The sequence below is a fragment of the Rhinatrema bivittatum genome, chromosome 5 (genome assembly GCF_901001135.1).
Source record: "Rhinatrema bivittatum chromosome 5, aRhiBiv1.1, whole genome shotgun sequence".
NCBI classification, from domain to species: Eukaryota; Metazoa; Chordata; class Amphibia; order Gymnophiona; family Rhinatrematidae; genus Rhinatrema; species Rhinatrema bivittatum.
In genome coordinates, this window is record NC_042619.1 from 88,839,153 (window position 1) to 88,858,150 (window position 18,998).

At 45.8% G+C, this 18,998-nt stretch overlaps 1 protein-coding gene across 6 annotated transcripts in view; it reads left to right on the forward strand.

The window, feature by feature from the left end:
- NUP58 (nucleoporin 58) overlaps positions 1 to 18,998 on the forward strand; it is a 206,913-nt gene that overhangs the window by 31,475 nt on the left and 156,440 nt on the right. For 5 of the 6 annotated variants that reach the window (XM_029602565.1, XM_029602567.1, XM_029602562.1 and 2 more), the window contains exons 4-7: positions 118 to 252; positions 11,596 to 11,715; positions 13,147 to 13,171; positions 17,258 to 17,323. In XM_029602565.1, the coding sequence (XP_029458425.1) occupies positions 118 to 252; positions 11,596 to 11,715; positions 13,147 to 13,171; positions 17,258 to 17,323 (346 nt within the window). The remainder of the gene's footprint in view (positions 1 to 117; positions 253 to 11,595; positions 11,716 to 13,146; positions 13,172 to 17,257; positions 17,324 to 18,998) is intronic. The other variant, XM_029602563.1, reaches the window with a different exon arrangement.

Below are 18,998 nucleotides of genomic sequence, written 5' to 3' on the forward strand. Positions count from 1 at the left end.
CTAAGAAATGTCTGCTTTAAATAAAATATCCAAGACTTAAAATACTCAAGTTTTACAACCTGGCTTCTACATTTCCTTGCTGCTTTGCTGCTTTATTGTATTTTACATATTTTTCAGGGTCTACTGGCTTCACATTAAACTTGGGCAGTACAACGGGCACAACTACATCTGCATCAACAGGTCTATCTCTTGGAGGACCTCTGACTAGCTTAGGAAGTACCCCATTTCAGGCTGCAAGTACCTCAACCACAGGTATGAGCTTATTTGGATTGCTTCCTTTCAAGCTTGTGTAACATACTGCAAAGATTATTTTACATTTCTTTATGTGGCAGTCTTATTTAACTAAAAGTTGATTTCCCTTTCATGTTGCAAAACCTCTCTGAGAGACTCTTATATTAGTTTATCAACATATTGACATGTTTTTTTTTTTAGTCCCTTTAGCAAGAAATCTGCTTGATAGGAAATATTATTGTAAAAGCCATGTAAATAATAGACATTTTGTAACCTTCTGAACTACAGGATGCTTGCCTACTGCCCAGGAGGGAAGGGTTAGGTCTGCCGTCATAGTTGGTGATTCGATTATTAGGAATGTAGATAGCTGGGTGGCGGGTGGGCGTGAGGATCGCCTGGTAACATGCCTACCTGGTGCGAAGGTGGCGGACCTCACGCGTCACCTAGATAGGATTTTAGACAGTGCTGGGGAGGAGCCGGCTGTCGTGGTACACGTGGGCACCAACGACATAGGAAAATGTGGGAGGGAGGTTCTGGAAGCCAAATTTAGGCTCTTAGGTAGAAAGATTAAATCCAGAACCTCCAGGGTAGCATTCTCTGAAATGCTCCCTGTTCCACGCGCAGAGCTCCGGAGTCTCAATGCGTGGATGAGACGATGGTGCAAGGAAGAGGGATTCCGTTTTGTTAGGAACTGGGGAACCTTTTTGGGAAGGGGGAGTCTCTTCCGAAGGGATGGGCTCCACCTTAACCAGGGTGGAACCAGACTGCTGGCGCTAACCTTTAAAAAGGAGATAGAGCAGCTTTTAAACTAGAACAAAGGGGAAAGCCGACAGTCGCTCAGCAGCGCATGGTTCGGAGAGATGTATCTTTAAAGGATACTAATGATGCATTAGAATTAGGGCATCCCGACAGTGAGGTTCCAATAATTAGAAAAGTAGTCCAAGTGCCTGTAACTAAAAACTCACCTGAGCTAAAAAATTCTAACTTATCCCTATCAATTAAAAAGCAGAATAAAAATACAAACAAAAAACAAACTTTGAAATGTTTGTATGCTAATGCCAGAAGTCTAAGAAGTAAGATGGGAGAATTAGAATGTATAGCAGTAAATGATGACACAGACTTAATTGGCATCTCAGAGACATGGTGGAAAGAGGATAACCAATGGGACAGTGCTATACCGGGGTACAAATTATATCGCATTCCCTGTACGTACTAGGATCAGTCCAGACCGTGGGTTATGTCCCCCGTCCAGCAGATGGAGTCAGAGCAAACTTCCAAGGGTGCTGACATATAAGCCTGTGCACCCCCTAGGGATCCCCAGTATCTCTCTGACTCCAGCAGATGTGAGTGGGGGAACCTTTGCTTCCCCAGTGTGTGGCCTCTGCTACATTTTTTTTCTATCATCTTTTCTTTTTTCGGGACAGGATCAAGCAGACCTGGGCTTCTAAATTAATAAATAGACAAAACAAAAAAAAAAAAAGGAAAAGAAATTTTTCTTCTCACTTCAGGGAGGCTTGAGCCCCTGCCCGGGTCTCTCAGCCCTGGTCAGCGTGCCAGCGGGACTGGGTTTTTTCTCTTGCCTGCCTTTTTCTCTCTTCTTCTCTCTTCCGGCGGTGAGTGTTATCTTTTCTTTACAGGTTCGCCGTCGGACGGCTCAGGTGGATGCTGGTGGGGCCAGCCTCTCCCCTTCGGCGCGCCGCGATTCGCACCCCCTCCCCCTCGGCCCCGCGACGTTTCCATTCCCCGGGGCCGCGGCAGCAGGGAAGTCTCATTCCCCTGCTGCTCCTGAGGGGAGGGTGTGTTGTTGAGCTTGGGCGGACGAGCCCGCTCCTCCCGCGGCGCGCAGTGCTCGGCTCCGGCCTAGGGGCGGTCGCTGAGGGGACTCTTCTTCCCGGCCGCGCGCCATGCAGCGCCTTAAGGGATCTCCCGGCGCCGACCCGGGGCAGGGCGGATCGCGAGACGGGTCCTCCGGGGTTGTTCTCCCCGGGGGAGAGACCGGACCAGCTTCCCCGACTTTTTCGCCGTCAGGCTCCGATCGCCGCGGCTCCAGGGGAAGGGCCCCGCCCCCTTCTTTGGCGGGAGCGGCGGCCATTTTAGAGCTGGAGAGCGCGGCTGACTCGGAGGCGGAGGAGTCTCCACATGGTTTTTCGCCGCGTTTCAGGCCGATCCTAGCTCCATCGCCCCCCCCCCCCCATCGCTGCGGGCCCCTCCAAGGACCTCTCACTCGCCGTGCCTCCACCAGCAGGGGGGTTTACGGCGGACTTTGTCCTTTTGATGCATCAGGCGTACCTCCAGAGCCTGCAGCCGGCGGGGGGATCCCCAGGTGGTGCTCCAGCGAACCCCACGCCCGCGAAGATTCCCCGACTGGTGGGGGTGGGGGGGGGGGCAATCCAGCGCCCTCGGGGGGCGGCCATAAGACGCTTCTGGCTCTCCCACCCAGCGGAGTGGCTCCAACGCAGGATCCTGGGAGCGACCCGGCTTCGACGGCTGACGATGATTCGCTCCTGGCAGCGCACCTGGAGTGTGACGACCCAGGGGTGCTCCGGATCTTCCGTAAGGAGGAGCTGTCTGACCTCATCCCACACGTTCTCCAGGAATTGGATCTCGATCCGCCCGTCGAACCGCCGGGGCCCCCAGCCCCCTCCGTAGCCTCAGCTAGCTCAAAAGGGGACCCGGTTCTGGCGGGCTTACGTCCCCTGGCGCGAACGTTCCCGATTCATGAGTCTTTCCTCCATCTTTTGGTGCGGGAGTGGGACACGCCGGAGGCATCTCTCAGAGTGGGCAGAGCGATGGACAAGCTCTACCCTCTCCCCGGCGATTTCTTGGACCTGCTTAAAGTACCCAAGGTCGACTCGGCAGTCTCTGCCGTCACTAAGAGGACCACGATTCCCGTGACAGGGGGAACGGCCCTCCGGGATGTACAGGACAGAAAGCTAGAAGTCTGCCTCAAAAAGATTTTCGAGGTCTCGGCGCTGGGGGTCCGTGCTGCTATTTGTGGCTCTCTTACCCAGCGAGCCGGTCTTCGGTGGGTGCAGCAGCTCCTTACTTCACAGCAACTACCACCGGAGGAAGCGGCGCAAGCGGACCGGCTGGAGGCCGTCATTGCCTACGGGGCCGATGCTCTCCACGATTTACTGCGAGTCCTGGCAAGGACCATGGTTTCGGCTGTTTCCGCCAGGCGCCTGCTGTGGCTTCGAAATTGGGCGGCGGACGCTTCGTCCAAATCCAGCCTAGGGTCTCTACCTTTCAAGGGTAGGTTCCTCTTCGGTGAGGATCTTGACCAGATCATCAAATCCCTGGGGGAAAATTCCGTACACAGGTTGCCCGAGGACCGCCAGCGGTCTTATCGTCCGTCTACTTCCTTCTCCAGGAATCGGTCCCGCTCTCAACGGCGATTTCGGGGCTCCAGGTCTCAGGGTCCGAGAAACCCCTCGAACAGGTCTCAGTCATGGACCCGGTCCTTCGGGGCCGTAGACCACCCAGGGACTCTTCGGCGCAGGGCTCCTCCGGCAAGTCTACCCAATGATGTCAGGCCGGCTCACTCCTCCCTCCCGAGGATCGGAGGACGACTAGCCTGGTTTTACGAGGAGTGGGCCAACATCACCACGGACCAATGGGTCCTAGATATTCTAAGGCACGGCTACGCTTTGGATTTGCGGTATCTCCCCAAAGAAAGATTCGTCTTCTCACCCTGCGGGTCAAGTCACAAGCGCCTGGGAGTACAAAGCACACTGGACCGGCTCCTAGCCCTGGGGGCCATCTCACCCGTCCCCTCCGGAGATGTGGGCTCGGGTCATTATTCCATTTACTTCGTGGTGCCCAAGAAGGATGGATCCTTTCGTCCCATCTTAGACCTCAAGGAAGTCAACAAGGTCCTCCGGATACCCCGGTTCCGCATGGAAACCCTTCGCTCGGTCATCGCGGCAGTTCATCAGGGGGAGTTCCTGGCCTCCCTGGATCTGACGGAGGCCTACTTACACATTCCGATACACCCGGACCATCACAGGCTCCTCCGCTTCAAGATACTGGGGCAACACTTCCAGTTCCAGGCCCTCCCCTTCGGGTTGGCAACGGCGCCCAGGACGTTCACCAAGATAATGGTGGTTGTAGCGGCCGCGCTCCGAAGAGAGGGGATTTTAGTACATCCATACCTGGACGACTGGCTCATCCGAGCGAAGACCTTCTCTCAAGGGCAGCAAGCAGTCGACAGGGTGGTCGAATTTCTTCAGGCTCTCGGCTGGGTAGTCAACTTCGGCAAGAGCAGTCTCCTCCCGTCGCGGCAGTTGGACTTCCTAGGAGCGCGCTTCGACACCGCTCAAGGCAAGGTCTTCTTGCGGCCGGACAAGGCCCAGTCGCTCAGGGAGCAGATTTGCAACTTTGCCTCTCTTCCAGTCCCAACAGCGAGGGACTATCTGCAGATCCTGGGATCGATGGCTTTCACCATCAACCTAGTGCCGTGGGCCTTTGCACACCTGAGGCCTCTACAGATGGAGCTACTCTCGCGGTGGAAACCGGTCTCGCAGGACTATCAGGCGATACTACCTCTTCCGCCGGCGGCCAGACTCAGCCTTCGTTGGTGGCTGGACCCCAGGAACTTGGCACAGGGGTGCCCCCTGGAGTCGCCGGAGTGGATTGTGGTTACTACCGATGCCAGTTTGACCGGCTGGGGGGCCGTGTGTCTCCGAAGCTCGGCCCAGGGGCAGTGGACACAGGAACAGACGGCCTGGTCGATCAACCGCCTGGAGACCAGGGCAGTCCGGTTGGCGCTCATTCAATTCCTGCTCCTTATCCGACAGCGGGCGGTCCGCGTTCTCTCGGACAATGCGACCACGGTAGCCTACATCAACCGTCAGGGAGGCACCAAGAGCCCGGGTGTGGCCATCGAAGCGGCCCGTCTCATGGCCTGGGCGGAGCGGTTCCTCGACCGCCTGGCGGCCTCCCACATCGCAGGCGTGGACAATATTCAGGCGGACTACCTGAGTCGGCAGACGCTGGACCCAGGGGAATGGACTCTCTCCGACGAGGCAATGTCGCTCATCACTCGGCGCTGGGGAACACCCGCCATGGACCTCATGGCAACGTCTCGCAATGCAAAGGCTCCGCGGTTCTACAGTCGGAGAAGAGACCACGGGGCGGAAGGAGTGGACGCCCTGGTGCTACCCTGGCCCCCTCATCTTCGGCTGTACGTCTTCCCTCCGTGGCCTCTGGTGGGCAAGGTGGTGCGGAAGATAGAAGATCATCCAGGGCAGGTCATCCTGGTGGCGCCAGAGTGGCCGCGGCGTCCGTGGTTTGCGGATCTACTCAACCTGGTAGTGGACGGACCTCTGCGATTGTCACACCTTCCGCGGCTGCTCCATCAGGGTCCGGTATTTTCGGACCAGGCGGAACACTTTTGTCTCGCGGCTTGGCTTTTGAAAGGCAGAGTCTCCTGCGCAAAGGATACGCAGTAACCGTGGTAGACACTCTTCTCAAGGCACGTAAGACCTCCACTTCAGTCGCCTACGTACAGGTCTGGAAGGTGTTTGAGGTATGGTGTGCCGGGCAAGGAGCATCCGCGACCGCACCTTCGCTCCGTCAGGTCCTGGCCTTCCTCCAGGAGGGCTTGGAGAAGGGTCTCTCCTACAACTCCCTGCGTGTGCAAGTCTCTGCTCTAGCCTCCCTGGCTCGTACCACGGGAAATCCAGATCTTTCGTCTCATCCGGACGTCTCGCGCTTCCTCAAGGGAGTCAAGCACCTGCGGCCGCCGGTGCGGCACCCCTATCCCTCCTGGAATCTCAACCTGGTTCTCCGGCTCCTTGGACAGGCTCCCTACGAACCACTGCGGCAGGCCTCCCTCAAGGACGTCACACTTAAGACGGTGTTCCTGGTTGCCATAGCCTCGGCGAGGCGCATCTCCGAGCTTCAGGCGCTCTCGTGCCGGGAACCGTTTCTACGCTTCACGGACTCGGGAGTTTCCATTCGTACGGTCCCTTCGTTCCTACCTAAAGTGGTGTCCTCCTTCCACTTGAACCAGTGGGTGGAGCTGCCGGCCTTCCCGTCGGATGCGCCCCAGGCCCTCCGGCGTCTCGACGTGAAGCGCTCTCTGCTGCACTACTTGGAAGTGACCAATGAGTTCCGGGCGTCCGACCATCTCTTTGTGCTTTGGTCCGGTAATAAGAAAGGACGGCAAGCGTCTAAGACGACTATCGCACGGTGGCTCAAGGAAGCGGTGTCCTCGGCCTACATCGGCGCCGGGAAGGCGCCCCCGGAGGGAGTCCGGGCTCATTCGTTGCGTGCCCTGGCCACGTCCCGGGCAGAGTCTCAACATGTTCCCATTCAGGAAATCTGTTGCGCGGCGACATGGAAGTCGCTGCACACCTTCTCGAAGCATTACCGGTTGCAACTACCGGTAAGTGATTCGGGTTCCTTTGGAGACAGGGTTCTCCGAGCAGGGTCTTCAGGGACCCACCCGGTTTAGGGAAGCTTTGGTACATCCCACGGTCTGGACTGATCCTAGTACGTACAGGGAAAAGAAAATTATTCCTTACCTGCTAATTTTCGTTCCTGTAGTACTTAGGATCAGTCCAGACGCCCACCCGGGTTTGCTAAGTGCTGGTCAGACGCCTGCTCGTGTATGTTCTATCCCCTGTCTCTCATACTCCTACATCCTGATGTTTGTGTTGTTGCTTAGTTCTTTCACAGTTCTCATTGCAAGTTGCATTGGTTATTTGTTTTATGGGGTTACAATTTGATTGGTGCTTGATCCATCCTACTTTCCTGTCAAGTGTTTTTGGCTCTGGGCTTTGATATTCTCAATACTGAGGATCCCTAGGGGGTGCACAGGCTTATATGTCAGCACCCTTGGAAGTTTGCTCTGACTCCATCTGCTGGACGGGGGACATAACCCACGGTCTGGACTGATCCTAAGTACTACAGGAACGAAAATTAGCAGGTAAGGAATAATTTTCTTATGACAGAGAGGAGCAGTCGGGAGGAGGTGTGGCGCTTTATGTCCGGGATGGCATAGAGTCCAACAGGATAAACATCCTGCATGAGACTAAATACAAAATTGAATCTTTATGGGTAGAAATCCCTTGTGTATCAGGGAAGACTACAGTGATAGGGGTATACTACCGTCCACCTGGTCAAGATGGTGAGATGGACAGTGAAATGCTAAGAGAAATTAGGGAAGCTAACCAAATTGGTAGTGCAGTAATAATGGGAGACTTCAATTACCCCAATATAGACTGGGTAAATGTATCATCGGGTCACGCTAGAGAGATAACGTTCCTGGATGGAATAAATGATAGCTTTATGGAGCAATTGGTTCAGGAACCGACGAGAGAGGGAGCAATTTTAGATCTAATTCTCAGTGGAGCACAGGACTTGGTGAGAGAGGTAACGGTGGTGGGGCCGCTTGGCAATAGTGATCATAATAATATGATCAAATTTGATTTACTGACTGGAAAAGGAACAGTGTGCAAATCCAAGGCTCTCGTGCTAAACTTTCAAAAGGGAAACTTTGATAAAATGAGAAAAATTGTTAGAAAAAAACTGAAAGGAGCAGCTACAAAAGTAAAAAATGTCCAAGAGGCGTGGTCATTGTTAAAAAAATACCATTCTAGAAGCACAGTCGAGATGTATTCCACACATTAAGAAAGGTGGAAAGAAGGCAAAACGATTACCGGCATGGTTAAAAGGGGAGGTGAAAGAAGCTATTTTAGCCAAAAGATCTTCATTCAAAAATTGGAAGAAGGATCCAACAGAAGAAAATAGGATAAAGCATAAACATTGGCAAGTTAAATGTAAGACATTGATAAGACAGGCTAAGAGAGAATTTGAAAAGAAGTTGGCTGTAGAGGCAAAAACTCACAGTAAAAACTTTTTTAAATATATCCGAAGCAGAAAGCCTGTGAGGGAGTCAGTTGGACCGTTAGATGATCGAGGGGTTAAAGGGGCACTTAGAGAAGATAAGGCCATCGTGGAAAGATTAAAAGATTTCTTTGCTTCGGTGTTTACTGAAGAGGATGTTGGGGAGGTACCCGTAATGGAGAAGGTTTTCATGGGTAATGATTCAGATGGACTGAATCAAATCACGGTGAACCTAGAAGATGTGGTAGGCCTGATTGACAAACTGAAGAGTAGTAAATCACCTGGACCGGATGGTATACACCCCAGAGTTCTGAAGGAACTAAAAAATGAAATTTCAGACCCATTAGTAAAAATTTGTAACTTATCATTAAAATCATCCATTGTACCTGAAGACTGGAGGCTAGCAAATGTAACCCCAATATTTAAAAAGGGCTCCAGGGGCGATCCGGGAAACTACAGACCGGTTAGCCTGAGTTCAGTGCCAGGAAAAATAGTGGAAAGTGTTCTAAACATCAAATCACAGAACATATAGAAAGACATGGTTTAATGGAACAAAGTCAGCATGGCTTTACCCAGGGCAAGTCTTGCCTCACAAATCTGCTTCACTTTTTTGAAGGAGTTAATAAACATGTGGATAAAGGTGAACCGGTAGATATAGTATACTTGGATTTTCAGAAGGCGTTTGACAAAGTTCCTCATGAGAGGCTTCTAGGAAAAGTAAAAAGTCATGGGATAGGTGGCGATGTCCTTTCGTGGATTGCAAACTGGCTAAAAGACAGGAAACAGAGAGTAGGATTAAATGGGCAATTTTCTCAGTGGAAGGGAGTGGACAGTGGAGTGCCTCAGGGATCTGTATTGGGACCCTTACTGTTCAATATATTTATAAATGATCTGGAAAGAAATAAGACGAGTGAGATAATCAAATTTGCAGATGACACAAAATTGTTCAGAGTAGTTAAATCACAAGCAGATTGTGATAAATTGCAGGAAGACCTTGTGAGACTGGAAAATTGGGCATCCAAATGGCAGATGAAATTTAATGTGGATAAGTGCAAGGTGATGCATATAGGGAAAAATAACCCATGCTATAATTACACGATGTTGGGTTCCATATTAGGTGCTACAACCCAAGAAAGAGATCTAGATGTCATAGTGGATAACACATTGAAATCGTCGGTTCAGTGTGCTGCGGCAGTCAAAAAAGCAAACAATGTTGGGAATTATTAGAAAAGGAATGATGAATAAAACTGAAAATGTCATAATGCCTCTGTATCGCTCCATGGTGAGACCGCACCTTGAATACTGTGTACAATTCTGGTCGCCACATCTCAAAAAAGATATAATTGCGATGGAGAAGGTACAGAGAAGGGCTACCAAAATGATAAGGGGAATGGAACAACTCCCCTATGAGGAAAGACTAAAGAGGTTAGGACTTTTCAGCTTGGAGAAGAGACGACTGAGGGGGGATATGATAGAGGTGTTTAAAATCATGAGAGGTCTAGAACGGGTAGATGTGAATCGGTTATTTACTCTTTCGGATAGTAGAAAGACTAGGGGACACTCCATGAAGTTAGCATGGGGCACATTTAAAACTAATCGGAGAAAGTTCTTTTTTACTCAACGCACAATTAAACTCTGGAACTTGTTGCCAGAGAATGTGGTTCGTGCAGTTAGTATAGCTGTGTTTAAAAAAGGATTGGATAAGTTCTTGGAGGAGAAGTCCATTACCTGCTATTAAGTTCACTTAGAGAATAGCCACTGCCATTAGCAATGGTTACATGGAATAGACTTAGTTTTTGGGTACTTGCCAGGTTCTTATGGCCTGGATTGGCCACTGTTGGAAACAGGATGCTGGGCTTGATGGACCCTTGGTCTGACCCAGTATGGCATTTTCTTATGTTCTTATGCCTGTTGGCATGATTTGGGGGGTTTTCTCCTTTCATTCAGGGCAGTCTGTAGCTAGGGGATTCCCCATGTGTGAAGATTGTCATCCTGCTTGTCCTTGGAGAAAACAGATTTGCTTATCTGTAACAGGTATTGTCCAAGGACCTCAGGATGTTGGTCCTCACAAAATCAGTCTACCTCCCCTTGGGGTTGCTTTCTCCAAGTCTGAGCTAAATTATGGATTGAAAGGGCACTGTGTAGATGTTTGTTGTGCATGCCTAATAGGGCATGCTCAAATTTTCTAGAAACTTTGAAGTCAAACTTCATGCTAGGTCCATCTGATGTCACCCATGTGTGAGTGGACATCCTGCTGTCAGTGGATAGCATCTATTATGACACTACCAAGGTCACCTGATCTACATCCAGTTGAGGTAACATCTCTTCCATCATGGTTACCATGATGGTCTCTGTGCTGCTATGTGCTTTCTCTTTTCTGTTTGACAAACCCAACCTTGGCTCATTTCAGAGTACAGTTGATTTTGAAATAGTTTTATGCTGCATCTGCCCTATTTAAAAAAAATAAATAAATAAAATAAAAATTATAAAAGATTCTTGCAGTTGCTTTAGACAAGCCTTCCTTTCAGCTGGCCTGGTGGCTCAGTGGTAAAGGTGTACATTGCCATTCATGAAATCATCTAGCTTTGATTTTTTGCTCATCTTCATGGGTCTGCCAAGGCTAGGGATGCAGCAGGGGCGATGTCTATAGTCCCCCAAGGGAGTCCTAGCAGTTGGTTATGGTTTTTTTATTTATATGCTGCCTATGTACAAAACCCTAGGTGGCTTACAATGAAAATATACACAATAAGATACTTCAAACGAAACAGGAAGAGTAAAGCAAAATTGCAATAACAAATCAAGTAAAATAATCAATAACAATGATAAATATATCTAAAATAAGCAAGTCATCTGAAAAATGAGGCATTACCAATTGTGACACCATGAGGCTGAGTCACTAAAGTGTTACTACATAGCGACATACGTTATTTACTAAAGTTCCCATTATTTCTAATGGGGACCATTCATAATTATGTGTGGTAACATATTAGTACAGTATAGTAAATCAGCCTACAAGTGACTAGATTAATAGTTTGCACCCACTGAGTTCCTCAGAGAGCAAAGGAATGCAACTGATTGGGATAGGAGGCACAAGGGAGGGAAATTAGAGGCTTGAGCCTGAATATTTGTGAATAAAATTTCATTGCCACCATAGCCAGGGTTAAAGGTAGTTTCAGATTTGAGATGGAAGACCAAACGAGCAGGGTCATCTGTTTAAAAACTATTTGATGTTTTTAAAATTGTTCAGTTAAGATATCCTGCTGCCTCTTTTCAGCCCACTCTACCTAACAACTGAAGTACATTTCCCAATAAAAAGGGTAGCTGTTTAAAATGTTAGTAATTTGATACCTCTTTGCATTTACTTAAATTGACACTTAACTGCTTCATGATCATGTAATTACTTTAGAAAAGAAAGTTAAATGTGTTAATAGAATAAAATACCATTCACAAATAAAATATATATATATATAAAATCCAAATTAATATACCAGATTTATTTTTCTTTACTTCTAGGTCTTGGCCAAAGCAATTTAGGTTTAGGTTTGACGCTGGGAACAACTGCAGCCGCTCCAACTACCACAGTCAATGAAGGTCTTGGTGGTATAGACTTTAATAGTTCTTCAGATAAAAAGAGTAAGTCTTGTTGGAAAATTGTTTAAATTTTTTTTTTTTTTTTTTGCATTTTGTTGGGATAGAATATATGCTCACTGAACTAAGACTGTTTCCCCCAGTCTGGTCCTGCAGTCTTCCCTAATAGGTCTGCTTTTTAGGATATCCACAATAAGCTCAGATCAAATCAGGGACATTTGTTGGTTGCTCCCAAAGTGCGGGTGCTGTTCTGTGCCCATTACTGATCTGACTTTTTCAGTTGCAGCACCAGCCCAGTGAAAATAGCTTGCCACTACAGTTCAGGCAAGAAGTGTACTAGCTAGTCTTTATAAAACGTCAAATCATTGACTAAATGTCTGTGCTGCTTCAGGTTCTGCTACTGTTTTTCCTCTGTTTTTTGATGGGTTCTGTTTTTATTTTTTTCTTTTGTGTAGTCTGTTTTGTGAATATTTTGCTGATGTAATTTTTTGTTATTGTTTACTGCTTTGGGTGACTTGTGGGTCAAGGAAGGTGGTCTAGAAGTTTTTATAAATAAGATGTGGTTTGCATAAACAGGGTTCTAAAATATATAAATCCCATGTGTTTTGCTTGTAACTATCCTGAAAACCAGACCTGTTGGGTGAAGCTATAAGACCTGGTTGGGAAACATTGTTCTAAGTCCAGGGCCTTAGTGGTTTACTCTTAAATTTTGGATTTGTGCTTCCACACAAGGGATGAAAACTAAGATGGTATAAAAATATTTTGACTCAGTTTATTCTCTTGCAATTAGCATACTGTAGCACTTTCAAAGTTCTTGTAAGGATACTACAGAAAAAACTGCTTATTAAACATTTTTATGTTGATTGATCTCCATGATCCTCTTGGAAATTTAATCAGTTTCATATGTGTTCATTTAATGTGAAATTGTGAATGTGACTGATAAGCACATTTGAAACAGCTGAAAAATGAGGTGGGTATCTATTGTAAAGAAAGTTTCTCTGCTTTATGAAGTATAGCAAATGGATTGAACATTTGGTTTTGAGAAAACATTTTGCCCTCAGTTGAATTTTCATTAGGATTGTCTATTATACAATAGTATATTTTGTGTGTGTGTGTAAGTATATGTGTATATATTTTATATTCACTGGTAAAAGTATCTGGACAATTTCTTCTTTTGATTGTTTTGTAACACAGAGATAACGGATTCACATCTATAGAGATGTGAATCGGAACCAGAATCAGATCCGATTTCAGTTCCGATTCACATCTCTAATAGTTAGTGATATTTTTGCTAGGGAGCAAATAGTAAAAACATTGACTGTAGAAAATGGTGAATGAAATACTTGGATAAGAGTGAGCCTGTTCTTGAATGTTAAAAATGTGTAACTTTTGTTTGTGTTTAGGTTGCATTATTTTAAAGCTTTACAATAAATTTATAAATTTTGTTTCAGATATAGTATTTGATTTTTTTTTCAGGTGATAAAGCAGGAATAAGACCAGAGTAAGTCTATATTACAGCTCTTTCTTATTTGCTATCTTATTTTTCTTCAGCTAATTATATAATTTAAATTTTTCATTTTAATATTTATTCAAGATTGGCATACCTGGACTGAACATGTTAGCTTCCCAATTTATCATTACCAGCATTGCTCCATTTAATCTTTATTAAAGCTGTACTTGGAACTGTGTATTTCTTTGAAGTGACTGAGAGAGAAATGGCATAGAGATCATTGTACCATGATATATGCTAGCACCTTCCTTCTGAAATAGGACACTTTGTAATGCATGGGTGTTTTTATGCTTTCCAACATATGGCATATTGGAAAGAATTATGTAATATGGCTCATTATCTGTCTGTAGGCACAATAACTCAAAATGAGATGGAAAATCAAGTTGGGCATATAGGAAAAAAATGTGAATATCTCAGAATACTCTGAAAACTAGAAATACAAACTGTATTTTCAAAGAACAGAGCCTCCAAACAAAAAAAAATCCCTGTTGCCTTATATGGGAAACTATTTGAAACTGTTAGAAATCTGACCAGCAATTAATTCCAAACACCTGCCCCCTCATCCTATCAGAATTTTACCAGAGAGAGAGAAATGGGGAAAATAATTTAACACTGCAAAGGATGGCATGAAAAGGCACTTCCAAAATTACATATCCTTTTTCCACACACACTTCTTACACATCCCCCAACTTACGCACACACACACCCGTACACATCCCACATTCTTAAACCCCATACACATGCAGTTCCTTACCATCACCCATCTCTTTCACACACACACACACACACACACACACACATACTTGCTCCTAGCACCCACGCTTACACCAGTCCCACAGACAAGGAAAATGATGCAGCTTCTCAGTTCATCCTTTTATCTACTCACTTGCAGGCCGATACAGTACAGTGCGCTGCAGTGCTGTTAAACCCGCGTTTGGACGCGCTAGCTTTACCCCTTATTCAGAAAAAGGTAATAGGGTGTCGAAATCGCACGTCCAACCCCCCCCCCCCCCCCCCCCCGAAACTAATAGCGCCGGCAACATGCAAATGCATGTTGATGGCCCTATTAGTTATTCTCGCGCGAAACAGAAAGTAAAATGTGCTGCCAAGCCGCACATTTTACTTTCAGAAATTAGCGCCTACCCAAAGGTAGGCGTTAATTTCTCTCGGCACCGGGAAAGTGTACTGCTTTTCTGTACACCCTCCGACTTAATATCATGACGATATTAAGTCGGACGTTCCAAAAGTTAAAAATAATCAAAAAAAAAAAAAAAGAAATTAAAATCGGCCTGCGGGTTGAAAACCGGGCGCTCAATTTTGCCGGCGTCCGGTTTCCGAACCCGTGGCTGTCAGCGGGTTTGAGAATGGACGCCGGAAAAATTGAGCGTCTGCTGTCAAACCTGCTGACAGCTGCCGCTCCTGTCCAAAAAGAGGTGCTAGGGACGCATAGTGTCCCTAGCACCTCTTTTTACTGCTGGCCCTAATTTAAATTTTTTTTCTGAATCGCGTGCACAGGAGAGTGGCCTGTGCGCGTGCCGAGAGCAGGCGCTCACCCGCTCTCCCGCGATTTTTACTGTATCAGCCTGATATAGCCATACCCCACAAAAATACCACAACTCTCCATATACATACACAACCATGCCGCACATTAACTCCCCCTCCCCCCACAAAACCTATCCAAATACACATCCAGCCCCAGCACTTGCCCACTTACAATATCCTTCATATACATGAACATAACCCCTCCACACACACCCAATTAATATACAACCCTCATTCACAACATACCTCTAAAACACACCCCAAAACCCCCCATACACACAATCCTCCCAAAACCCCACAACCCATCCTTCCTGTAACGCCTTCCACAGATGCACATTAAACACAACCCTGTTTTCCACTTCACCTCCCATACCCTCTTCTAGAAATCTGTTGGCAAGCATTCCCAAAGCCATACCTCTACATGCTTTCCCAACTTCTAACTTTTAAAAAGTTTTTAATCTTTGTTCTCTGTATTTTACATTTTTTGAGAACACTTTTAGATATCCCTCTCTACTGTAATTTTAAATTGATTTTTTTAAAAATCTGGACTTCATGCCACTTCTGCTTCCTATCATATCCCAATCTATCTCACAGCAATGACTAGCGTGATTGGCACACTGAGGTTGTACAGAAATGAAGCATTCTGATGTAACAGCATGAAAAAAAGTATTCAGAAGGAAATAGATTTTGTATAGTCTATACTTTTACGTATCTAATTACTTTAAAGCATTCTGACTCCACAAAATCTATGTAGCAGGGCACACTAGACTTGTCTTCATTTGGAAGTTGAGCATATGGCATGGTGGAAAGTGGAAGCAAGATTTCACAGCTTAGCTTTTTATTTACCTGTCAAACATAGAAGGTGCTAATTAGCTATGTTTTTGTGCTAAGTCTGAAAATCTTCTCAAGTATTTCCTGCTCAAAAGGTGGCAAACAGGTCATCTTTAGTGGGGGATGCCACAATGGGTCAGTTTGTGACCATCTTTCAACTTCTTATTTGTCCATCCTAAGCAGGCAGATTTCAATTCCTTCTATTCAGAAAGGAAAACAAGACTCTGGCTACAAATTCCTTTCCTTCACTGGATACAGGTTGCCTTTATTACCTACAGATATACCAAGTTTTTTAAGAACCTTCCATGCCTCAATATGGTCTAAGGCCATCTTCACTTGGTGGAGCTGGCCACCATAGATCCTAACACATTGGAAATCTAATCACTCCTGATCTGTCAGAACCTTCTCCACCCTAGCCTTGAATCCATCTCCTCTATGACCAGACTATTGAGTGAGTGGAGTGTGACAGCTTCACTGTATACAAAGAAGTATCTCAAGTCTTGGCTGCTAGCAAGGAATCTGCTAAGTGATCTCAGACTTCAAATGAAAATAAAATTTGCCTGTGATAAGCAAGTATCTGAAAAATTTATTGTTCCATGCACAAACTGATTGCCTACTCTTGGAACCCGATTTAAATTCCATCTTCTTCAGAGCCCATTTCCATTGGTGATTTCCACATACCTCCAAAATGGTAAACAGACTTCTGTCCAGTTTTCCCTTGGCAAGTTTTTGCAGGCATCTGTGCAACACTTTCTCAAAGATCCTGATTAATCAATTGATATCATGACAAAATCTTTCAGGCCACTCACTTCTATATGCAGTCTAGAATATCCAATTTGGTGGTGGTCCTCTTCAAAACCTAATGACTGATTTTGCTCTATACTATATTTTGCAGAGACATGGTGGTGCTCTGCAGAATAATAAACTCCCATCTTCTTAGTACCCATTTTTGTTTTTTTAATAGAGGGTGGTTTTCTCTCTCTAAAAGTAAGTCATAAATAGGGCCCTATCTAAATTACAGGATGAACTTCAAATACTTATGGCTGCATAGCAGATAAGATGGACAGTTGTGGGAAACAGCCAATTGGTGACTTACCTGCAGGAAACCTGATTGGTAGGGCTGTATTTCAGTCACAATTTTGCGGAAATTATAGATCCTGCAATGTTAAGCCTCTACTGCAACTTAAGTAGGACCTTTTATCATAAAACCTCTATTTTTTTTCTCATATTCATAAATCAAAGTACAAATAATAAAATTATTATATTGGCATAAATGTAATAATTCCTAATTCATATGAAATTGTGATTTTTCTGAGCCATCTTGATCTTGGATCATGATCCAGAACCACACGCAAGTATTGTCAGGTGGTAGTTAAAAGATTGTGATCAAATAAAAATGATTAGATAAAATCAGTTTATAAATGAACTTTGGTCATTTTGGGCATTTCAAGATATAAAAAGAATGACTTCAGATCCTGATGATTAATCCTACCTAATGGAAAATGACCAGATTGTGCACAGGGTTTTGGAGCATGATTCTGGATGCCTTTGTTTGGTCCTTGTCTATATATAACGTTAAATCATATACTTTCCGTTCAGAAGTCAACCCTTTGTGTTTGCATATATCTCAAGTGTTTGTAAGTCTTCAGTGTGAAAGGTTCTATGTAAAATTACTAGTTAAAATGTTTTTATTTTTTTTAATAGGGATAGTAAAGCACTTAAGGATGAGAATCTACCTCCAGTAATCTGCCAAGATGTAGAACATTTCCAGTAAGTTTTGTGTTTTTTCCTTATATGCAACTCATGTGAATATGCATTCTATGACTTTTCTTTTAATATAAACTGATTCAATTTTAGGAAGCAGGCATGAGTTTGGCCATAATGAATGGCGACATCCACATGTGCACGTTGCCTTATGAGCCCCCCCAAAGCCTGTCTTTGTTTTTGTCCAAACTACCACGTGGATGCGTTTCCCAGACTTGCTAATATATTTAGCATTGTTTAGTCCTTTTTTTGCCTCAATTTAACACTTCACAAATCTTTCTCTTATTGCTACTTCAGTAGGCCCTTAACAGAATGTTTGCTTCTAACAAAAAAAAAAAAGCCCAAGGCCAAAAAGGCTGCATTTAGGGAGTTTGACATGCAGGCATGCCTGTCCTTTTGTCCATCAGACACCCATTCTCTAAGCTGTCTGTGCTTGATCCCAGACCACGATGCTCCCAATTGTGATCAAATGTCTGAGAGTGCAGCAGTACCGCACCTGCAAGATGGAGGCACTGTCGGGTGAGGGCAGGGAGTGAAGCCACTCAATTTTTGAACTCTTGACGATTCAAGAAGCCAAAGAGGGATTCAACTTATCTCCTGCAAGTCAAGGAAGGCTCCTCCCCAACACTGGTTGAGTGAAGTGTGGAAGACAGTGTTGCCAGGTGAAGTGCTGAGAAGAGTGCATAAACAGTGTGAGAGATCCTCCTCCAGAATGGTCTCCCTTGGTGCAGAAGAAGTCAGCACTATCAGTGTGGGGATCAACTGGAGTGGACCCTTCCTTAATGCTGAGAAAGACAGTAGCTTCCTTGAAGTAGGTGTCCTAACCTTTCCTGGTATGGAGGATCCCTGTGGCATCAAGGTATCTGTTTTATTCTGTGCCGGTCCAGGTGCCATCTGTCTCATCGTAGCAAAATATACTGTTATATTCCAAGATGCAGGCAGCCCCCTTGGCATGATACGCTAGGGTGCCTTTAACTTTTGTTGGAAGGAGGTGCCTTGGTATGCAGGGACAGGTATCCTTCAACCATGAAAGGTAAGGCCTTGGTGCAGAGACTGGCACTACTGGTGCAGATGATCAGTCCTGCAACCCGGAGAGGTTAGTTTGAGCTTTTCGTGTCCAAAATGGAGGCGCTTTTCCCACTTAGTGGAACACTACAGAGTCTACAAGTTAGTTGCCTTGGAATGAATCCCTGCCTTGAGGTGGTAGATACCTCATCTGAGGGTTAGAAGTGGGATTAGCTCATTCAAAGTTCCTACTGGTCGTTTCTCCCTCAGATCAGCAGAGATCTTATTGGTCTCCCTCAATATATGAGTCTTGGCTAAGGTTCCTTCCATAGTCAGGTGAAGAGAATTCTTCTACAGGGATGTGCCTCAGAATGTCTCCTCCGGAAGATCTTGGCTTCTTATTTCTGGATAAGTTAGCAAAGACATTGTCCATCAATGTGAGGAAGAAGCAGGGCCCAAGAATGGATGTTTTTAGTTAGTTGACATTTCTCCAATATCTGGCACCATCCTGATACTTAGCCACTTCAAGGATCTGCAAAGAAGGATGTGGCAACTCTGATCATCATGTCTTCTGTAACCCAAGAGATTGATCTGAAGTACAGAGTCCAGATGTCCCCAGGCTTTGAGGTAGTCGTGGTGGTGTACCACTTCATGGTGATGTTATGGGGTTAGCATT